The sequence below is a fragment of the Podarcis vaucheri genome (assembly GCF_965113315.1).
Source record: "Podarcis vaucheri genome assembly, chromosome: 10".
Classification (NCBI taxonomy): Eukaryota; Metazoa; Chordata; class Lepidosauria; order Squamata; family Lacertidae; genus Podarcis; species Podarcis vaucheri.
Window position 1 is genome coordinate 61424908 of NC_138748.1, and position 20526 is coordinate 61445433.

At 46.6% G+C, this 20526-nt stretch overlaps 1 protein-coding gene across 2 annotated transcripts in view; it reads left to right on the plus strand.

The window, feature by feature from the left end:
* Window positions 1-5954: 5954 nt before the first annotated feature.
* BCAT1 (branched chain amino acid transaminase 1) overlaps window positions 5955-20526 on the plus strand; it is a 68703-nt gene continuing 54131 nt past the window's right edge. Inside the window, exon 1 of one of the 2 annotated variants that reach the window (XM_082239169.1) lies at window positions 5955-6246. In XM_082239169.1, the coding sequence (XP_082095295.1) occupies window positions 6241-6246 (6 nt within the window). In that variant the 5' untranslated portion in view covers window positions 5955-6240. The remainder of the gene's footprint in view (window positions 6247-20526) is intronic. The other variant, XM_082239170.1, reaches the window with a different exon arrangement.

The following is a 20526-nucleotide window of genomic DNA, read 5'->3' on the forward strand; positions in this document are numbered from 1 at the left end:
ATTATGCACACTGCTTAGAAATTCTGAATATTAAGCAGTATATAAATACCTGAAATTTTTTTTATAAATAGAGCATCTGAAGGGACACGGGTTCAGCATCTCTTAGATAAAGTCAGTGCTGTTTTCTAAAAAAATGTTTAGGGGTACTCTCATTTTCCTACTCATACTGATATACTGCCCCTCAATGAGGCCAAACTTAGATTCACAAAATGTTTAGGGGTATGCGTACCCCTGCGTCTCCCCAGAGAAAAAGCACTGGATAAAGTATATCTCAGCATGGAGACAACTCACATGGGGAAGCGTTTCCTCCTGGTTGCTGCCTGTTAGCTGAAAGGCAGTGCCATATTGTGGTCAGTGTTACAGGTTTGGACCAGGCAGGCTGAGATTGAAATCCATACAAAGCCACAAATCTCACTGGGTTTTTGACATTGGCTAGTCGCTCTCTTAGCTTAAGGCAGCACACAATAGCATTTCATCCTGAAATTCTGAGGGAAGCCTAAAAAAAGTTTTTAAGAAGCTAAGAAAAATAATCATTGCTGTGGTACATGAATGGACAGGATTGGAAGTTGCATATGTTTCTAGGAGTGTCTCCAAAAGGACATGGCAAGCTTGCTTCATTAATATCCATGTCCCTTTAAAAAGGAAAAAGAGAAAAAAAAACCTTCATTTCAGAAACCACACAAGCACATTTCACTAAATTTTCAAGGTTCAATTTCGGACTTGTTTGTCCACAGCAGTTTTGGCACTAGTGCCCTAGAAATAAGGTGTGGTTTTTAGAATAGGCAGGATTAATCTGGTCAATGATCCTGCAAAGAGCTTATCTAAAAGCAGCCAGACAAACTCTTCCATTTATCTTTCCTAATAGTAAAGCTTTCTTGGGGGGGGGGGTCCCCTCTGCAAGAGACCCTCCTGCTACTGTGGCAGCTGCCTCAGGATAATTTATTAAGTTTCCTAAAGCAGCTCTTGAACTGATGCAGATTTGCTGACGGCTGGCAAGGCTGACAGGAAGCATTTGCTGCGCAACAAATCAAACCCAAAGTACCATTTCATTTCGTATCGACTTTCAGGCCATCCCTGAAGTAGACAAAAGAGAGTTTTGGCATGCATGCAGCTGCCTTAAGAATCGGTTGTCTGGGGGTCTCGTTATTTTGAAGCCCGGTTGTAAACATACCTACTAAGTTTTGTGGTGAGAGGAGGCCAATAGCGTGCACAAGCATCAAAGAGAACAACACTGTACACTGTAAGGTACAAATGTATTGTACCTTAATGCAGAGAGAGTTGAATCCTTCCTAACCTGCAACAGCAAACAGGTGAGTTTGTGTGTGGGAGGGGGAACACGATAAGAGGCTTGTAAATCAAATTATGCACATGCTACAGATGGATGGCTATTTCTTTTGGGAGGTTACCCGGGACACATAAAAAGGAAGAACCTCTGGCATAATGGTTAGAGTGCTGGACTAGGGCCTGGGAGGCCAGGGTTCGAATCCCCACCCAGCCATGAAGCTCACTGGGTGACCTTGGGCCAGTCACCCTGTCTCAGCCTAACCTACCTCACAGGGTGATTGTGAGGATGAAATGGAGGAGAATCATGTGCCCCAACTGGAGCTCTTTGGAAGAAAAATGTGGTATGTAAATGTAAGAAGTAACACACAAATGGTTATGCGAGGTGCTGCCACCAGCTCTGGTGGGTGGCTACTTGCAGGCTTAGGTAGCTTTTAGAGGGATCTGAGACAAATTAGTGTGGCACTGTGGGTTAAACCACAGAGCCTAGGACTTGCTGATCAGAAGGTCGGCGGTTCGAATCCCCGCGACAGGGTGAGCTCCTGCTGCTCAGTCCCTGCTCCTGCCAACCTAGCAGTTCAAAAGCATGTCAAAGTGCAAGTAGATAAATAGGTACTGCTGCAGCGGGAAGGTAAATGGCGTTTTCGTGTGCTGCTCTGGTTCGCCAGAAGTGGCTTAGTCATGCTGGCCCCATGACCCGGAAGCTGTACGCCGGCTCCCTCAGCCAATAGTTTCTTACTTTGGCATTTTTTTACCTTCTAAGGGACAAGGAACCTTTGTCCCTCCGGATGCTACATGAACTCATCCCTGACGCTGGGGTAGACAGGAGTTCAGCAATATCTGGAGGGCCAGAGTTTCTTCACCGCTGCTCTAAATGTTATGAAGTCCTGGGATTATCCTGAGTTTGCTGATACTTTCCTTTTGTGCCTGGGAAGACTTGAATCGGAAAGAAAGGGGATGAAGGAAGATAGCCCTCTTAATAGCTGTTAACCATGTTGACTAAATAGAACCTCCAGGTTCAGAGGTAGTTTATCTCAGTCTAAACAATTACCTTCAAGCCTTGCTTGTGGGCTTCTTGGAGGCACCTGGTTGGCAAATGCCACATTAGATGGAGCATTTGATATGATCCCACAGAACGTTATGTTCCTAAAGGCATTAATTTGGTCAAGAGACACAACCGCCACAAGGACTGTTAAAATACAGTGGTACCTCGGGTTACAGACGCTTCAGGTTACAGACTCCGCTAACCCAGAAATAGTACTTCGGGTTAAGAACTTTGCTTCAAGATGAGAACAGAAATCGCACGGCAGCGGCAGGAGGCCCCATTAGCTAAAGTGGTACCTCTGGTTAAGAACAGTTTCAGGTTAAGAACGGACCTCCAGAATGAATTAAGTTCTTAACCCAAGGTACCACTGTATAAGGATGTTTTGCCATCTAACCTTGGGCTAAACTTTTTGAACTTTGCAATGAATTTAACCTGTATCCCTCGGAAACCTGAAAGGATGCCCTGGAACTAGCACTGGGGTCTGGACATGAGTGTCTTGTGAACTGAGCCCCTGCCCAACATCCCTAGCAAGTTGATTCTAGATTGTTTTTTATTAAAAGCCTTGCGAAAGCTGGTTGGCAAATGGATTCTAGCATCATTCACTGCTGGGTTATTATTTGAGCATTTCCATGGCAACCCTCATACTCTATCTTCTGATTTTGCAAAGACTTAACTTGCATGTTGGCTTTCTGTGTTGTAAGGGCTACAGCCTATTCACCCTCCCCTCCCAAAAGAGGGAGAGAGAGAATGAATTGCTATGATGATGAGTTCAAAGCTGCAAGCAGCTGTTGCGCAGATCAGCCAAAATGGCATTTTGCACCAGTTCAAATGCAGCAGCAGTCCAGAATTCAGATGAGACATTTTGGAGCTGCGCCTGGTTTTGAATTCATTTTTATTTTAAAAAACTTGCAACCCTCTCTTCCAGCTCACCTGATCTCTTGGAAGTGGTATACACGAAGCATTAAAAAGCAATTAGTACAATCATTTTAAGAAGCAGTGTAATTTCAATAAAAATGAAAAAGGATAAAGGCAACTGGAGGTGCATCAGCGTAAAACAAGGAAACAATTTCCAGCTGAAAACAAAAGAAAAACATCTGGGAAAATAAAAGTTACACAAATTCAATAAAAAGTATAATACATGCATACATGAATGTCTGCCTCCAAAAGCAACTCGGGGAGTGATGACCAACAGCAACAGAACCCAAATGGCACCACTGTGAAATAAGGAGGAGGTATTATGATGCCGGTGTTCAAAAACTTTTGACAAAGTACAATGCCCAAGACTCCTGAGTAAGCTTAGCTGTCACGGAATGAAAGGAGAGGTGCTTTTGTGGATCGGCAACACAAAGTAGAGAGTAGGAATAAATTCATAGTTATCCCAATGGAGGGTTGTAGAAAGTGGGGTTCCCCCAAAAGATTGGTATAGGGACCTGGGCTTTAAAACTTATTCATAAATTACTACGGGTTAGAAGGGGAGCCATGAGGTAGCTGAGTTTGCTGAATGTTCAGGATTATTAAAACAGGACTGATCTTCAAAAGGATCTTTCCAAACTCAGTGAATGGGTGGTAAACTGGCGAATGGAATTCAATGTAAGAAGTGTAATTGGATGCAGGTTTTGGGGGGTGGGGGTGGGGTGGGGGGTGAAAATCTAAATTCCATATACATGCCCATGGTTCTGAACTGGTAGTGACTTGACCAGGAAGGAGACTTTGTAGAGGTAGAAAGTATATTACCCCACCCTGTAATGTAGGAATCTCAACACACGGTTCCCCCATCCCATTTGAAATCATGCCAGACCCTACTTAGCTTTGCAAATGGGCTAGCGGTTTCATTGCTGAATTTTTATACCCCCTAAAAACCAGGGAGGGAAACCTTTGGCCCTCTGGATGTTGCATGAACTTTAATTCCCATCATCCCTGGCACTGGGCTGGACAGGAGCAATAACCAGACGGCCAAAGCTTCCCTATTATTGCCCTAAAGTTTATTATAATTTTTTGCAGCTGAAAATCTTGGGGTTACCCTAAGTCTGCTGGTACTTTTCTCCTGTGCACAGGAAAACTTGAATCAGAAAGAAAGGGGATGGGGGAAGATAGCCCTGTTAATGGCTGTTAGCCATGTTGGCTAAATAGAACCTTCAAGTTCGGAGGCAGTCTATCTGAAGATCTTGGCTCAGTGTGTAGCAGCTGTGTTGAAGGCAGATTTAATTCTTAGGGGTTAGTGGTCATTAGGAAAGGAACAGAAGATAAATCTACCGATAATGCCATTGTACAAATCGATGGTACAACAGCCCTGGGGAATATCTGTGTCGCCTCACCCCAGAAAAGGATGATGCACAGCTGGGGAAAGGTTCAGAAAAGGGGTGACCCAAAATCATTTTTACATTAAGGGAATTTAAATGGTATGCCCCCCCCAAAAAAACTGGAGGAGAGTGACACATAGGCATAGAATGCTAGAATTGCAGAATCATAGAATTGTAGAGCTGGAAGGGACCTGAGGGTCATCTAGTCCAACCTCCCCCTGCACTACAGGAATCTCCATGGAAGCATTCCTGACAGATCATGGCTGGAGCCACCACCAAGAAGCCTCCCTCCTTAGAAACTTGAAATTGCACCCCTGCCCTTGCTAATAATACAGTGGTACCTCTGGTTACAAACTTAATTCGTTCCGGAGGTCCGTTCTTAACCTGAAACCATTCTTAACCTGAGGTCCCACTTTAGCTAATGGGGCCTCCCGCTGCCGCCCGATTTCTCATCCTGAAGCAAAGTTCTTAACCAACGGTACTACTTCTGGGTTAACAGAGTCTGTAACCCGAAGTGCTTGTAACCCAAGGTAAAAGGTAAAGGGACCCCTCACCATTAGGTCCAGTCGTGACCGACTCTGGGGTTGTGGCGCTCATCTCGCTTTATTGGCCGAGGGAACAGCTTCCGGGTCATGTGGCCAGCATGACTAAGCCGCTTCTGGCAAACCAGAGCAGTGCACGAAAATGCCGTTTACCTTCCCGCCGGAGTGGTACCTATTTATCTACTTGCACTCTGACGTGCTTTCGAACTGCTAGGTTGGCAGGAGCTGGGACCGAGCGACAGGAGCTCACCCCGTCATGGGGATTCAAACCACTGACCTTCTGATCAGCAAGTCCTGGGCTCTGTGGTTTAACCCACAGCGCCATCCACGTCCCAATAATAAACAATAACAAAATAATTATAATGATAATAATTTATTATTTATACCCTGCCCATCTGGCTGGGTTTCCCCAGCCACTCTGGGCGGCTTCCAGCAAAATATTAGATATTAAATTAAATAATATTAAATAACTCATCAAATGTTAAAAGCTTCCCTAAACAGGGCTGCCTTCAGATGCTTAATCAAAAGCATGCCCGCCCGCCCCCCGAACCGGCTGCCTAGGGCAGTGCATGCATAGATAGGTCCGGGAGGAGAAGCAAGCGCAAGCGGTCGCGAGGACGCACGTCCTGGTCCCTTTGCAAGCGCTGGACTTGCGCCTTCCTCCAAGGATGGGGATATAGATGCACGGATGGAGAACCGGGATGACGGCGCCGCCGCCGGGATCTGCCGCTCCTCCTCCCTTTCCTCTGCCCCCTGGCGGCGGCTGCGGGGAGCGCCGTTTCCTGCCTGTGATGCAATCGGCGCGGGTAGAAAAAAGCCGCCGTCGCCGCCCGCTGCTGGAGAAACTCTCGCTTGCAAGCCGGAGCTGCAACGTGTCCTGCCGGCGCTCGCTTTGCTGGGCTATTTTTTTTTTTTTTTTTTTTTTTTGCAGAGCTCTGCTTCGGGAGCGGCATCTTTTGGAGACGCCAGAAGGAAAGAAGCACCCCCAGCGCACACACGTCTCTGCAAGCCGTCCACCTTTTCCTCTGCCCACCTTTAAATTTTGGGGATTGGGCTGTATTTCTCCAGCGCAATGAAGGTAAGATTTGGAGGAAGCGATCGTGCGCAGCAGCAGCTGCTGCTTTTGCATCGCGGGAGTGTGGGAGATGCGCGTCTAGGAGCCCCGGCCACGTTTGCAAACACACACACGGGAGCCAGCTCACGCGTTTCGGGCTCCGGAGGCAGAGAACGATTGCAGCTTCTGGGCCGATGATCCGGTTCCAATTGCGCTTCTTTGCTCCCCAGTCGTATCCATATGGGCCAGTGCTGAAAAATGTATAGGCTCTGAGGAAACGGGGGAGCCACCCGCAATTTATTTATAGGAATGCTTTTTTTGCATTAGTTCGTTAAGATTTTGAAGGTTCCTTTAAAAAAATGGCGGGAGTTTAAGGGTTAAAACCCCGAATTGCATTTATTCATTTTTTCCCCCAGGCATCTTGCACGTTCAGTGGCTTCCCCTCCAAAAACAGCAGCAGAAAAACAACAGGCAATTGCAATGACTAATTCGGACTGGAGGGTTCCAGGGTTTATTTTTGTGGCTTATTCTGGAAAGAGCTATATTGTATATATGTGTGACTTTGTTTGTTTGTGTGTGCGATAGATATGCATTTGTGTCGGATGCTGCGATTTGTGGGGCCCCCGGAGTTTATTTATAGATCTTAGCTCTGCAGTCAATTTGCATGCTCCGATCAGGTCATCGGGGAACGGGAGTGTCACTGGTTGTTGACGGATACCCTCCGTGTAAATGGGAAGATGTGAGCTGTCCACTCCGCAGACGTGAGACCCTGCGAGTTACGTATTTCGCTTTTCTCCCGCCTCCCCCAACTCAATCTTCTCCTGCAACCGAGCTTCTGTAACAGATGTGTTCCAGATCCTGTTTCCTTTCACACATTTCCTCTGCTCTGTTGAAGGGAAGGGGAAGAAATGCTCATCTAAACCGCTAATGTGCACCTTTTAAACTTCCAGGATGCCTTGTGGGTATTTGGGGTGGGGAGGGAGGAGGCAGTAACTTTATACCCTGGTGAACAGCTGAACCCCAGGAAGTATTTGGGGGGGGGGGTTGAGCCTGCAAGTAAGAGACAGAGAATACAGAGAAAGGGTCTGTATTCACATAAGTGTCACTGCAACTTTGAGCTGCGTGTCCCCTGGCAAGCTGGGACTTGCAGCCAGAAAGCTAGCTCCTGGGCCAAACTCACTTTGGGATCCTTTCTGCCGTCTGATGACAGCCACACAAGCTAGAAAATAAAGGTTGCCACCTTTTTCTTAAGGGTTGTGCTCCTCTGCCGTTAACAGCAGGTCGAGAGGCATTAATAAGTCGCTGAAGCTTTTCCTCCCAAACTTCTCAGATCCAGGAAAAAAAGCTTTGCCTGTTGGATTTCAGCCTGCCAGGCTGCTGCCAAAGGCTAGGGCACCATGCAGCGTCGCATATGCAAAGTACGGAATGCAGAAGTGACCAATCGGATCTGCAGCAGAATGTTGCAGTGTGGAGTACTCCTGTTCAGGGCTCCAGCCAGCCATGCCCTCTTCCAGACTATTCCATTCCATTCCCCCTTCCCCACCGGCACTCCTTCCGCAGTTGGTTAGCATCCTCAGTCCTTGTTCATAGGACTTAGCAACCTGTCCTATACAGAGTCAAGCCATGGGCCCACTTGGCTTGGTATTGTCTGTGCCAGGTACCATCAACCTTTTAACCCAAAAGTGTGTTTGGGGACCCATTTCTTACTCTTCCCCCATAGATTTGCATGGCAGTACTGCTCCTGTACGCGGGTGGCGCTGTGGGCTAAAGCCTCAGCGCCTAGGGCTTGCCGATCGAAAGGTCGGCGGTTCGAATCCCCGCGACGGGGTGCGCTCCCGCTGTTCGGTCCCAGCGCCTGCCCACCTAGCAGTTCGAAAGCACCCCCGGGTGCAAGTAGATAAATAGGTACCGCTTACCAGCGGGAAGGTAAACGGCGTTCCGTGTGCGGCTCTGGCTCGCCAGAGCAGCGATGTCACGCTGGCCACGTGACCCGGAAGTGTCCCCGGACAGCGCTGGCCCCCGGCCAATAAATGTGAGATGGGCGCACAAACCCCACAGTCTGTCAAGACTGGCCCGTTCGGGCAGGGGTACCTTTACCTTTACCTTACTGCTCCTGTTGCAGGCACACCTTGGACCCGGCAGTGTTGATCGGTAGAGCAGTGGCCTGCACTGATGGGCAGCAGCCCTCTGGGGTGTCAGATAGGTGTCTCTCTCCGGGGTCTGTTTGGCCTTGCTTGGTACCTTCTGCATGCAAGGCAAATGTTCTGGCTCTAAACTACGACTCTCCCTTCAGTTGTTTGGGTCTCCCTATCTTTTCGCTTTCTTTATTTGTTGCCATTTCTGCGGAACTTAGGGGCTCCCTAGGCCTGCTAACACAGTGCCCGAACCCCTTGGTGGTTGGACAGGGCTTCTTGGCTCCCCGGAGATTTGGGAGTTATGTGGGTTAAACCACAGAGCCCAGGACTTGCCGATCAGAAGGTCAGTGGTTTGAATCCCCATGACGGGGTGAGCTCCTGTCGCTCGGTCCCAGCTCCTGCCAACCTAGCAGTTCGAAAGCACGTCAGAGTGCAAGTAGATAAATAGGTACCACTCCGGCGGGAAGGTAAACGGCATTTTCGTGCACTGCTCTGGTTTGCCAGAAGTGGCTTAGTCATGCTGGCCACATGACCCGGAAGCTGTATGCCAGCTCCCTTGGTCAATAAAGCAAGATGAACGCCCCAACCCCAGAGTCGGCCATGACTGGACCTAATGGTCAGGGGTCCCTTTACCTTTACTTTTATGAGTATATATTCAGGGGTAGGCAACTTGGTAGTGTGCAAATATTATTGGACCCCGGTTTCTCTTATGCATTGACCAGGCTGGCTTGGGCTGATGGGAGTTTGGAGCCTGGCAACATCTCGAGGGCACCACGTTGCCTATTCCTGGTATATATTATTTGGGCACTGCTCAGTTGGCCTGCAGTCTTCCTCAGGCTCAGGTGATGTGTCAAGGTGATGTGCTAACTAACCAAAGGACTGGACTTGTACCATTACAGATTGCCGTAGGTGCTTGCATGATGGAATGTTCCATTTATTGGAACGGGGGGGGGGGGAGCCCAATAATGTTCATACACATAGAAAACTTGGTGTATCAGAGAGGTGGCTGCAGAACAGCTAGCTTTCTAGTTGCATGGAAATACAGGGGGAAAGGCAAGGTTGTTTTTTTTGCGGGGAGTACCATCACATCTCTTTTTAGCTGCCCTTGGCATCCAGTTTGTGCTGGCATCCGCGGCACTTTTTATCAATATATGAATTCTGGCACCTCCTTTTATTTTTACCAAAAACAAGCACTGGAAATAGTTGTTTGCTTCAAAGAGCATTTGGTCATGATGTGATTGAATCTGAAGCGGTCCAGACCAGATCAAGCTTACTCCCTGATTGGCCGTTTATGATAACTTGTTATCTGAAAGTCAAAAATCCTCCAATATTTTAAAAGGATCCTCATCCACTGCAAATGGGGAATGGAAGAAATTGTTCCCAAAGAATAGCTCTGTTAATCTCTACCAGTCAAAGGAATAGGAAACCCCTTGGCATAAATGTATTTTATTTTATTTATTTCATTTCTATACCGCTTTGTATATTTTTAGGGAAACGAATCTCAAAGCCTGTTTTCCACCTACATTAAGACATCAAATAAAACAATCCAGAATAAAACAGCGGAAAGTCAAATATGAAGTATACATTCAAAGCAACATAGTTAACTGGAAACCAAAATATTATCAAAATAAAACGTGACAGAGGTCACAACGACAGAATGCAAATTTAGCACAGCAAAATTATCTTAGAAACATTTCAAAAGAAAACATTTCTAAAGGAAGTAAAATAACGCACATTGAAAGCTGCGCAAACCAGCAGGAGAAATAAAAGTATTATCATAAGTTTGCAGAGGAAATAACAGTGTGTAGACTAAGGCTCAACTTTGTCAGTTGTGTGAAATGAGATTGTGAAGCGGATGGCTGGACCGTACATGGGACATTTTTGTGAATAAATCAATTTGCAAAGTGAGCTTAAAAGTTAACATTAATCAGCATCTGCTCAGAAGGCAGAGGTTCCATATCCATCCATGAGGGCAGAAGTGCATGTTATGTGATTCTTCGTTTTTTGCTATAATTCATGGAGGTTGAGGTGGTGTTCTGCCTCAGCTCAACAGGATGCTGAACTACATGAGCTTTTCTGATACGTTCCAGCAAGACCCTCCTGATGCCTTTACACTCCCACAGAGAGGGAGGCTTCTAAACTCTTTCCTCTTCCATTGATTTTCTCCACTGAGCAGTACCACCTCCTATTGCATTTACCCGAGGAAAAGATTCCAGTCCCAGTATCTTTTCCCCAGTGGAGACAAAAAGCAGCTTTTCGTCGGTGTCATTTTTTAGCAATTATTCCCACCCACTTCCTGCATTTTGCATTCATCTCAGGAGTTGTACTGCATGCTGTTTTTTCCTCTCTTTTTAAAATGTTTTTATTAAGTATTTTCTTGGGTTACAAAAGTACACACAGCGTCTCTGTTTTCAGACCATAAAGTCCTTTCTACAGACCAGTTATTCTCTAGTTTTTTTTGTTAATATCGTACACGCTGCCTAGGATTTTTAAAAAAATAATTAAAGGCGCTAGGGCAGAAATATTGTTTAGTAAACTGATTAAGGATGGGGGGGGGCATACAGGTATTCTGCAGTTAAACAGCACAAGAGGGGAAGGATGGAAGAAACTGTTTTCCCCCAGCCGTCTCTTCTCAGTTGGATTGATTCCCCTCACAGGGTCGTTGTGTGAGCAAAAGGACTTCTGCCTGTACAATTCAGCTTCCTCTCCTTGTCTGCACCCGGTATGCTTTCATCACCCCCCAAAAAAGAACCCCTAGAACATATTTGGAGAGAGGGGAAGTTATTCCACGGGAGCAACAGCTTCCTCGTATACGGCTCGCCGTCCTTCCACTTAAAATTGCATCTGTGTTGCGTTTTTACATTTCTAAAAATTATCCCAGAAGAATCGTGGGGCTGCACATAATCTGTGATTCCGCTCTGAATAATAACAATGGGAGTTCACAAGGTGCAATCATTCTTGTCAGCAACCCAATGGATGTAGGCATGCCCAGGTATAGCCGGTCCTAACAGGCTCAGGTTTTAATCTCTGCAAGTCATCGAAAGTGAGAATCATTAGTTAGTGTTTGTCGTGGCAATACCAACTACGGTACGGTCACAGCAGGGTGCAGTGCCAACAGTACCATGAAATAGTTTGAAGCGACGCAGAAGTCAACTTTGGGTTACCTGTGATGGAATGTCCTGCCAACAAGATAATGGGATAAGAAAAACTGTGTGAAAGTGTTTGGGAGAGAAATTGCCAATTTTTTTGCTGCAAAGTACTCCCATTTTTGCCGTTGCTCTTTGAAGCACCCATGTAGAAAGCCCTCCCTCTGGAAGTTTTGGGGAGAACATCATACCAAGAGAAGTTTGCTTTTAACGTATTGCTGCACGCTGGGTTCTAGACCTTAATTCCCTGGCACCAGATGCTACCAGCTATCTATATCAGGGACAGAAAGGCTGTGTTGTTGGACTCCAGTTCCCATCATCCTTGACCGTTAACCATGCTGATAGAGGCTGATGGGAGCTGGAGTCCAACAACATTTGGGATAGCGAAGTCGGTAGAGCACGGGACTCTTAATCTCAGGGTTGTGGGTTCGAACCCCACAGTGGGCAAAAGATTCCTGCATTGCAGGAGGTTGGGCTAGATGACCGCCAGGATCCCTTCCAACTCTATGATTCTAGTATTCTATTTAGAGAACCACAGGATCCCCCAGCCCTGATCTGTGTCCATAAGCTCAGTTGCTGTGCTTCACGTGTTTCTCCTTATGAATTCAGGGTTGCCTGAAATGCAAGGGACACAAATGGATTTTCAGCAGGATAGACGCTAGGTTTTTGGAGAGGTGGGGGAGATTTTAGGATTGTGGGGATGTACTGTACTTGATTTTGTGTGTGTGTGCTTGGACCTTAAAGTCCACCATTGGAGACGTGAGTCTCAAAACCATGGCTGCCTCTGCATACATGAGGCACAGATGCTTTGGCTGGCAACTACAACTCATGGGAGTTGTAGTCCAGAACGTTTGGAGAGCATCAAGATGGGGAAGGTCGTTTTGTTTTAGCTGTTGTTTGTCCATCAGTGAAAAGCAAACGCTTCTGAAGTCCTGCTGGGCACTTAAGAGGAGGAGGAGCATGAAAATCTGGCTGGAGGCTAGAATTGTTGACATAGCACTAAACCATGGTTTAGTGTTTCGTCTGAAAGCATCCAGCGTATATCAAAGGACTCTGAGCCCTTGGAAAACTGCTGTATGAATGCTAAGCGTCATTGCTCTCATCCAGAAATTCAGAGGTGCTGACAAAATAAATTTGGAACCCTCCTGACAATATTAAACAATCACACAATTATGAAAAATGACAAGCTAAAACCATGCCTGTCAGTTTCTCTCTCTTATTATGACTGCTTACTCAGAAATGATAGCAGTTGTCTTATTTACATGACTACCCCAGCTGAGTCTCTGTCCTTGCAAATCCAAGAATCCTGTCTCAGTTATACAAGAACCAGGAAGTACCAGTTTCCTTGGAATTAATTGCTTTGTCTCGCAAAAGTATCCATTAAGAAACCAGGCGATGGAGTAAAACGCAGGGCGCTCATCCTCTTAAATAAGCCATTATTTTTATTAGAGGTTAAATTGACTTTCCTCCATTAGAAGGACTTTGGCAAATATTGCCATATGCGGCTGAAAATGAAAACGCACTGGCTTTGCTTATCTGAAAGATAAGTGCGTCTCCTCCTTTCCCACATCAATCCAGCGAAAACAGTGTTTGGGGATAATCAAAGGTTTTCACTTGCTTGTCTTATCTGATTTAAAAAAATCTTAGCACATCCATGTCTTTCTGCATTTGATGCCCTACAGTTCTAGAATCTCAGAGTTGCCTTCCTTTGATGCTTACTGTTCGTACACAGAATTTAAATGCAAGATCAAATAGTGCTTTGGGCATAAGATGGTTGCCTGGTCTGCCAGGGCTAAGTCTTTTTCGGCTGTGGTGTGTGATTTTTGAAGGGGGAAACCCCAGTAAGCCCCTGATGATTCAGGGTGACCTTTTTCTGCCAGGGCCACATTGCCTTGGAATGATCTGTCAAGGGCCGTATGGCAGGTGGGTCTGGAGCTGAAACTGGGTAGGGGCAGAGCTAGAGGCGGGTGTGATCCCACACTTTACTCTCTTCCTCGTTGTCACCCACATGGGGTCAAAGCTCAAATGAAATGGGATCACGGGCCTCAGATTGCCCATTTAGTACACTTCTCCATTGGTGCCCAGGGTACATTTCACCATGTGAGTCAGGCGCATAGGAATAATTTTTCCAGTGAACCCCATAGATGTGGCTTGTAGAAAACTCACCCAGACTTGAGCACTGAATCATGCTTAGCGAGGCAGTGGAGGGATGGGGAAATTGCTGAAGGAGTTTCCACTGGTTGCTCCTGTTCTTGTTTGCTGAACTCAGTCTGATCCACCAAGGCCCTGAGCCTTACAGAAGAAATTGTCCCTTAACTACGAAAGGGAGAAGGGCCAAACATGATTGCTTAGGAAATTACACCTGCAACCAAGCCCCACTGAATCAGTGTTAGAAAACTCAGGCATATAAGCGAGGCACCAAATGGCTCCTTAAACCAGGGTTAGTTGCCATTTTGGGGCCAGACAGCTTGAAAGCCATATTTTTCAGTACAACGTTTTGGTTCCTGAAATTCATTCTGATTGTGCAGATAAAATATTACAGTTAGAATTCTACAGGATGATTTGTTTGCGTGTGAAAGCAGTCAAGATCCAAGGATCGCCAGGCATGCCCTTCCAGATGGTGGAGACCTCAGGCAGCATCCTGGCACCCGGTCATCTTCACTTGGTCGCAAGTAGCCGAAAGCCAGGTGCAAAATGTGCCTGGCAAATTTCAAACACTGCTTTCACCTGCAGCTAAGCCCCACTGAACACAACTCCCAAGGAACCATGCATAGGATTTATTGCCTTCTTAAAACACATTGGCGCACCACGATTCTAGGTTTGTTTACTGGAGAGACTGAAGTTAGCCCTATCCTATTTCGAAACACACTTGCTCGCTCTGTGAGCAGAGATGCATTTGTAACAGGGGCCCTTTTAGTGCTAGGGCAGAGCAGGGAGTAGCTACCCAGTCAAACTTCCTGTTAGGTTATTGCAGACATAAATGCAGCCAGTCTATTTTGTTTATGGCCTCCTCTCCCACAGCAATAAAAATTTAACTCTTTTTGGAAGGATCATTCTAGCAGAATAAACACAGCAGTCTGGTGCGCGAAGACGGGCTCTCGGCATCTCTGCAGAGCCATTCTTGTTTGACTTCACGCTCCATGGATTAGCGTGCTTGGCTGGTTGCATGAGCTACCCAGCCTGGAATGATCATAAATGCGTCCCTCACCTGCCTCTGACAGGTGTATTGCAAACAATACTCCCGGGTACAAGACATTTTGCTGCCCTGGAATTTTAATGGTGCCTGCAACTTCGACTCTTATATTATCTTTAAATATAAACCCGAATCTTTAGGAAGGGAAGGTGGAGATCTGCCCTGATAGCTGCTCCGAACATTGCATTTGTTGTTATTGACGATCGTATCTTTCCTTCTAATAGCAAACTCAGCCGATTAAGTGACGACATAATTGTTGCCCAAACAGGGCAGCCGATGAATAAGGGGTCATGTCAACATGCTCAGAGGCAGAAGTACACTGCAGAAGTAGTTCCTCCCTACCAGTTCTGGTGGAGTCATAAGAACGTAAGAAAAATCCACTGGATCAGGCCAGTTGCTCATCCAGTCTAGCATCCTGTTCACACAGCGGCCATCCAGGTGGCTGTTGGAAGCTCACAAGCAAGATCTGATCTCAAGAGCACTCTCACCTCCTGTGACTTCCAGCATTTGGTACTGAGAAGCATTTCTGTCTCCAGCCATGGATGCAGAGCATAGCTGTCATGGCTAGTAGCCATCGACAGCCATCTCCTCTCTGCATTAATCCTGTTTCCTCTCTTCTCCCTTCCTCTCCCCAACCTCAGAATAAGACAGTGTCCTTATGTTCCTATGGGCTGTTGTTCCCATGTAACATTCAACTCCCAGTAGTGGTGTATGGAAGTGAGAGCTGGACCATAAAGAAGGCTGATCACCAAAGAATGGATGCTTTTGAATTCTGGTGCTGGAGGAGACTCTTGAGAGTCCCATGGATTGCAAGAAGATCAAACCTCTCCATTCTGAAGGAAATCAGCTCTGAGTGCTCACTGGAAGGACAGATCCTGAAGCTGAGGCTCCAATACTTTGGCTACCTCATGAGAAGAGAAGACTGCCTGGAAAAGACCCTGATGTTGGGAAAGATGAGGGCACAAGGAGAAGGGGACAACAGAGGACAAGATGGTTGGACAGTGTTCTTGAAGCTACCAACATAAGTCTGACCAAACTGCGGGAGGCAGTGGAAGACAGGAGTGCCTGGCGTGCTCTGGTCCATGGGGTCACGGAGAGTCGGACACGACTAAACGACTAAACAACAACAAACATTCAACAAGTGTGCTGCCTGTGTGCCTGAGCTTCACAAGTCAACAAGTGTGCATCCTTTCGCACAAACACTTGTGCATGTTCAGAGGCAGCTTGTACCTGAGTTCACTCTTAGTGTCAACAAAAGACTCCTGGTCCTTATTGCCTTTTTGTTTCTTGTTCTGAATTGTTAAGAGAGGAGGAGCGTGTCTTGTTTGTCGCTCAGTGGTACAAAGAGAGAATTATCTGCATATAGGAAGTGAGATTTATAGGCCAACAGGATGCAGCGAGCAGCTTTAATATAGTTGCAGTTTTTGCCCCTGTTGTCACACTGGCAAACAATGCAGTTGTTAAGCAAATGGATTAATGCCGGGTCTGACAAGCAGGTCAACAAAAGAGACACTTAGAGGCTCTGTTCTCCGGTTCAGAAGAGTGGAAATGTCTCGTTTGGCCACTTTGTTCCCTCTGCTGCTGCCGCCACTGACTTGTCCCCAGCAATTCCAAAGCAAGTGATGCGGATGTCAAAGGAGGACAACCAGTACACGAGTTTTCAGAAAACAGGCCCCATGACCTAAGTGTTAAGAGGTATATTTCAGCTGGAGACATTCGGCAGGAGACACCGTCTTCGCCACACGGTGCTGGAATTCCAAGTAAAAACAGCAACTGCTTTGCATCTGTCCCTCTGTGCATCCAAGGCAACATCCCTGACCTAAGCTCCTGGGTCCTCCAAAAACCAGCAAGGACTCAGGGCAGGCTGGACACTCTGGATACTGCATCTTAGCAGGCAGTGGCCTGGGATTTGTGATCATCCGATTTCCAGGGCCACAGGAATTCTGAGCCACTGGTTTGTGGCTTTTTAACCTCTGCCATAAAGCTGCTGTGCAAGGTCCCCTGAGGAGTCCAGTGTTAGAAACTCAGATATTATAAGCTAGTGCCAAATGGCTCCTTAAACCAAGGTTGCAGTCGCCAAAACAGAACGTCTACCTGCCAGTTTGGCTTGGTGCTGACACCGCATCCTTTTCAGTATTGGATTTACTGTATTTGCCCAGGCATTTTAAGAGTATGGTATTTTTTAACTAGTTAAATTGCTTTATCCATAACTGTTGGCTTGCTTTTCATAACTCATTTGCATTTTTAAATCCCCTTGTACACTGCCTTCGATTCCATTTTTGGATGAAGGGCATTTTCCCCTCCAAAATTAAATTTTAGATAAAATAAACAAATTCTTGCACTAATTGCACACCTCCTTCCAACTTGCAGATAACAAGCAACGTACGTATTGTTGCATGCCACCCCAATCTCCGAGCGGTGCGAGGGGTTCCAGGCTCTTGCGCAGGGTTTGGGTTCCTCGGAATGAGGGGGGCAGCGGAGATTGTTGTGTGTCTTTAGGATATATGGTTTATTTAGTAAAGGTAAAGGGACCCCTGACCATTAGGTCCAGTCGTGGCCGACTCTGGGGTTGGGGCGTTCATCTCGCTTTATTGGCCGAGCGAGCCAGCGTACAGCTTCCGGGTCATGTGGCCAGTATGACTAAGCCGCTTCAGGTGAACAAGAGCAGTGCACGGAAACACTGTTTACCTTCCCGCCGGAGCGGTACCTATTTATCTACTTGCACTTCGTGCTTTTGAACTGCTGGGTTGGCAGGAGCAGGGACTGAGCAACGGGAGCTCATCCCATCGTGGGGATTCGAACCACTGACCTGTTGTTTAACCCACAGCGCCACACATTTATAAAACCTGAGCCTACACTGGAGGGGCTGACAGCATTAACATCCAAGAGGGTTGGGCTTCTCCTATAGCCACAGCTTTGAATTCTAGCAGAAATCAAGCATGGCTCTCCCTCTCTGCCCTCTGCGGGCCTCTAGCCTAGCTCACCCACCCATCTCTCTGGCTTTTGTCTTCCTTAGTGCCAGCCAGGTAAGAGAGTGAGACTAGCCATTTGCCCTCCAGCACAGAGCAGCTTCCTTTGTCAGACCAGTGGCCATGCTTAGACCTTGTCCAATTCGACAATGGAATCCTCCATTCGATTTTAACCCTTGCTGGGTCCGATGGATTTAAAGGGTCTCAGGCACCTTACAGCCTAAACGCCGCCCACCCGCACCTAAAAAAACCAGCCTCTCACAACAATATTAATTTCCTCTAAGGCAACACTTTCGTGGCTGGCCTCGTCTGCTTAACTTAATTGCTGTGCTGAATAACCGCTGAGACTGCTTCTAAAGATTTAGGGCTTGCATAATTCTGTAATCCATTCTTGACGTTGTTAATTAAATGGGCTGAGGTAGGGAGAGATGGAAGAAATTGTGAGGTGGTTTTTCATAGAAACGTAGAATTGCAGGGACCCCAGGAGTCATCTGGCCCACCTCCCTGCAATCTCAACACACGGTCCCCCATCTGATTTGAAACCATACTGGCCCCTGCTTAGCTTTGCAAAGGCGCTCGCAGTTTTATTGCTGCTCCACTAGGTTTCCAGCATCTAATAGCCATCCATAGTTCTCTCTCCTCTGTGAAATTGTCTAATCCTCTTTTAAAGCCAACTAGGTTTTTGACCAAGCTTTGTCTCCTGTGGGAGGGAGTTCCGTAGTTTAACTGCTCTGCATGAGGAAGGGTTTTCTTTCATCTTCCTGAATCTTCCAACATTCAGCTTCTTTGAATGTCCTCAAATTCTGATATTTTGAGAAAGGGAGACAAGCTTTTTCCCTCTATCTACTTTCCCCATGCCATAAACGTCTATCCTCCTCACCTTTTCTCTCAACTTCAAAGCACCTTTGCTGTGTTTATTCAAGGGGGCATACCCAGTTTCCTCCCTCCTCATTTCATCCTCGCGCCAACCCTGTGCGGTAGGGGTTCGATCCAAAGTGACATTTTCCACCCAAGAGTCAAGCCCTGGGGTGAGGTGAGGGGGAAATAGATCTCTTGAATCAGCATCTCACAGCAAACACCATCGGTTTACTGCACAGTTTCGGACCCCCCCCCCCGGAATATTTCTTTTTGCACCCATTCTATGTCAAATGGAATTGAGGGGAGGATATTCATCTGGGTCTAGCTTTGCAGTAACCTGGATGTAGTCCTGGGCTTCTTCAGATCCTTTTTCAGAAAGGTCACGAGGAGTTGCAAGCCTTTTCAGCTGGTGTTAAAAATAGAGTTGAGTGACTCAGCCCTTCAGCGGCATCACTTTCTCTGCTTGATGAAATAGCAGCGGATTATTTATTTCTTTAAGAAAAGAAAAAAATGCAAACTCCCCAGTGGGTACCGTTATTGCTTTGCAAGTAATCTTCTTCATCGCTTCCTGGCTGAAGTAACACTATTAATTCTATTTTTAAATATATATATATATATATTTAAATGGCTCCTCTACAGCTTGCTGTTTGTAGTAATTTTTAAAAGGATGTTGTATTGCAAATGGCAGCACGAATGCTGCTTTGAAAATCTCCAGCTTTGAAGGCAACATTGCAAAAGCAAAAGCTCTACTTCCTTCTATTTTGCATTTTAATTAAATGTGCCATCCATGCAATTAGCATTTGTTTGCCCAGGTGATGGACCTCTGGATTGCCTGTGGGCTCCTTGACTTGTGTGGGGGGGTGAATAGCTGGGCTGTGGCCATTGACCAAGGGCTCCCATTTTGCTACTGCAGACATATGAATCATAGACCCCCAGGGTCCTCTAGTCCATGGGTAGACAAACAAAGGCGGGGGGGGGGGCGGATCTGGCCCAATCACCTTCTAAATCCGGCCTGTGTCAAAACGTGGATGTGTGAAAACGGCCAGTGTTGTGATTTAATTTTCATCTACAATGAAGCAAGTGGGAATCGTGATTTAATTTTCATCTACAATGAAGCAAGTGGGAATCCTGGTTTCACTGTGAATAATGTGCACTTGCTTCCCTTCAACTTTTGCCCTCCTTCCAGGAGCATAAAAAGATGCCTTATATCATGGGTAGGCAAACTAAGGCCCGGGGGGGCCGGATCTGGCCCAATCGTCTTCTAAATCCAGCCAGCGGATGGTCCGGGAATCAGTGTGTTTTTACATGAGTAGAATATGCCCTTTTATTTAAAATCCATCTCTGCGTTATTTGTGGGGCCTGCCTGGTGTTTTTACATGAGTAGAATGTGTGCTTTTATTTAAAATGCATCTCTGGGTTATTTGTGGGGCATAGGAATTCGTTCATCCCCCCCCCAAATATAGTCCAGCCCCCCACAAGGTCTGAGGGAAGGTGGACCGGCCCCCTGCTGAAAAAGTTTGCTGACCCCTGCAACCCCCTGCACTGCAGGAATCTCAACATGCAGTCCCCCATCCAATATGAAACCATACCAGACCCTGCTTAGCTTTGCAAATGTGCTAGCAGTTTTATTGCTCCACCGCCAGGAGGTGGTGCCTTTTACCCAATCATATTGTTTGTCTACCTATAGGAGGGGTCTCCAACATGGCACCCATAGGCTCACATGCACTCTCGGGGACTTCCCTTGGTTCTGATAGGATGTTCTTTTCTGCCACTCCCTCTGCTGCAATTAGGCTTCATGGCATCCTGTTGTAGCCAATAGAATATGTATATTGTAGTGTGTGCTTGGTTGCAGTCCATGTGTGTGGTGCCCACGACAATTTCTCTGGTTTGCCGGGGGGCTCATTGGCCCAGGAAGTTTGGCAAGCTCTGGTCTACACCAGTTTTGTCTATTCAAGCTAGCAGCGGCGATCTAGGTTCATAGGCAGAGGAACTGCCCATGGTCT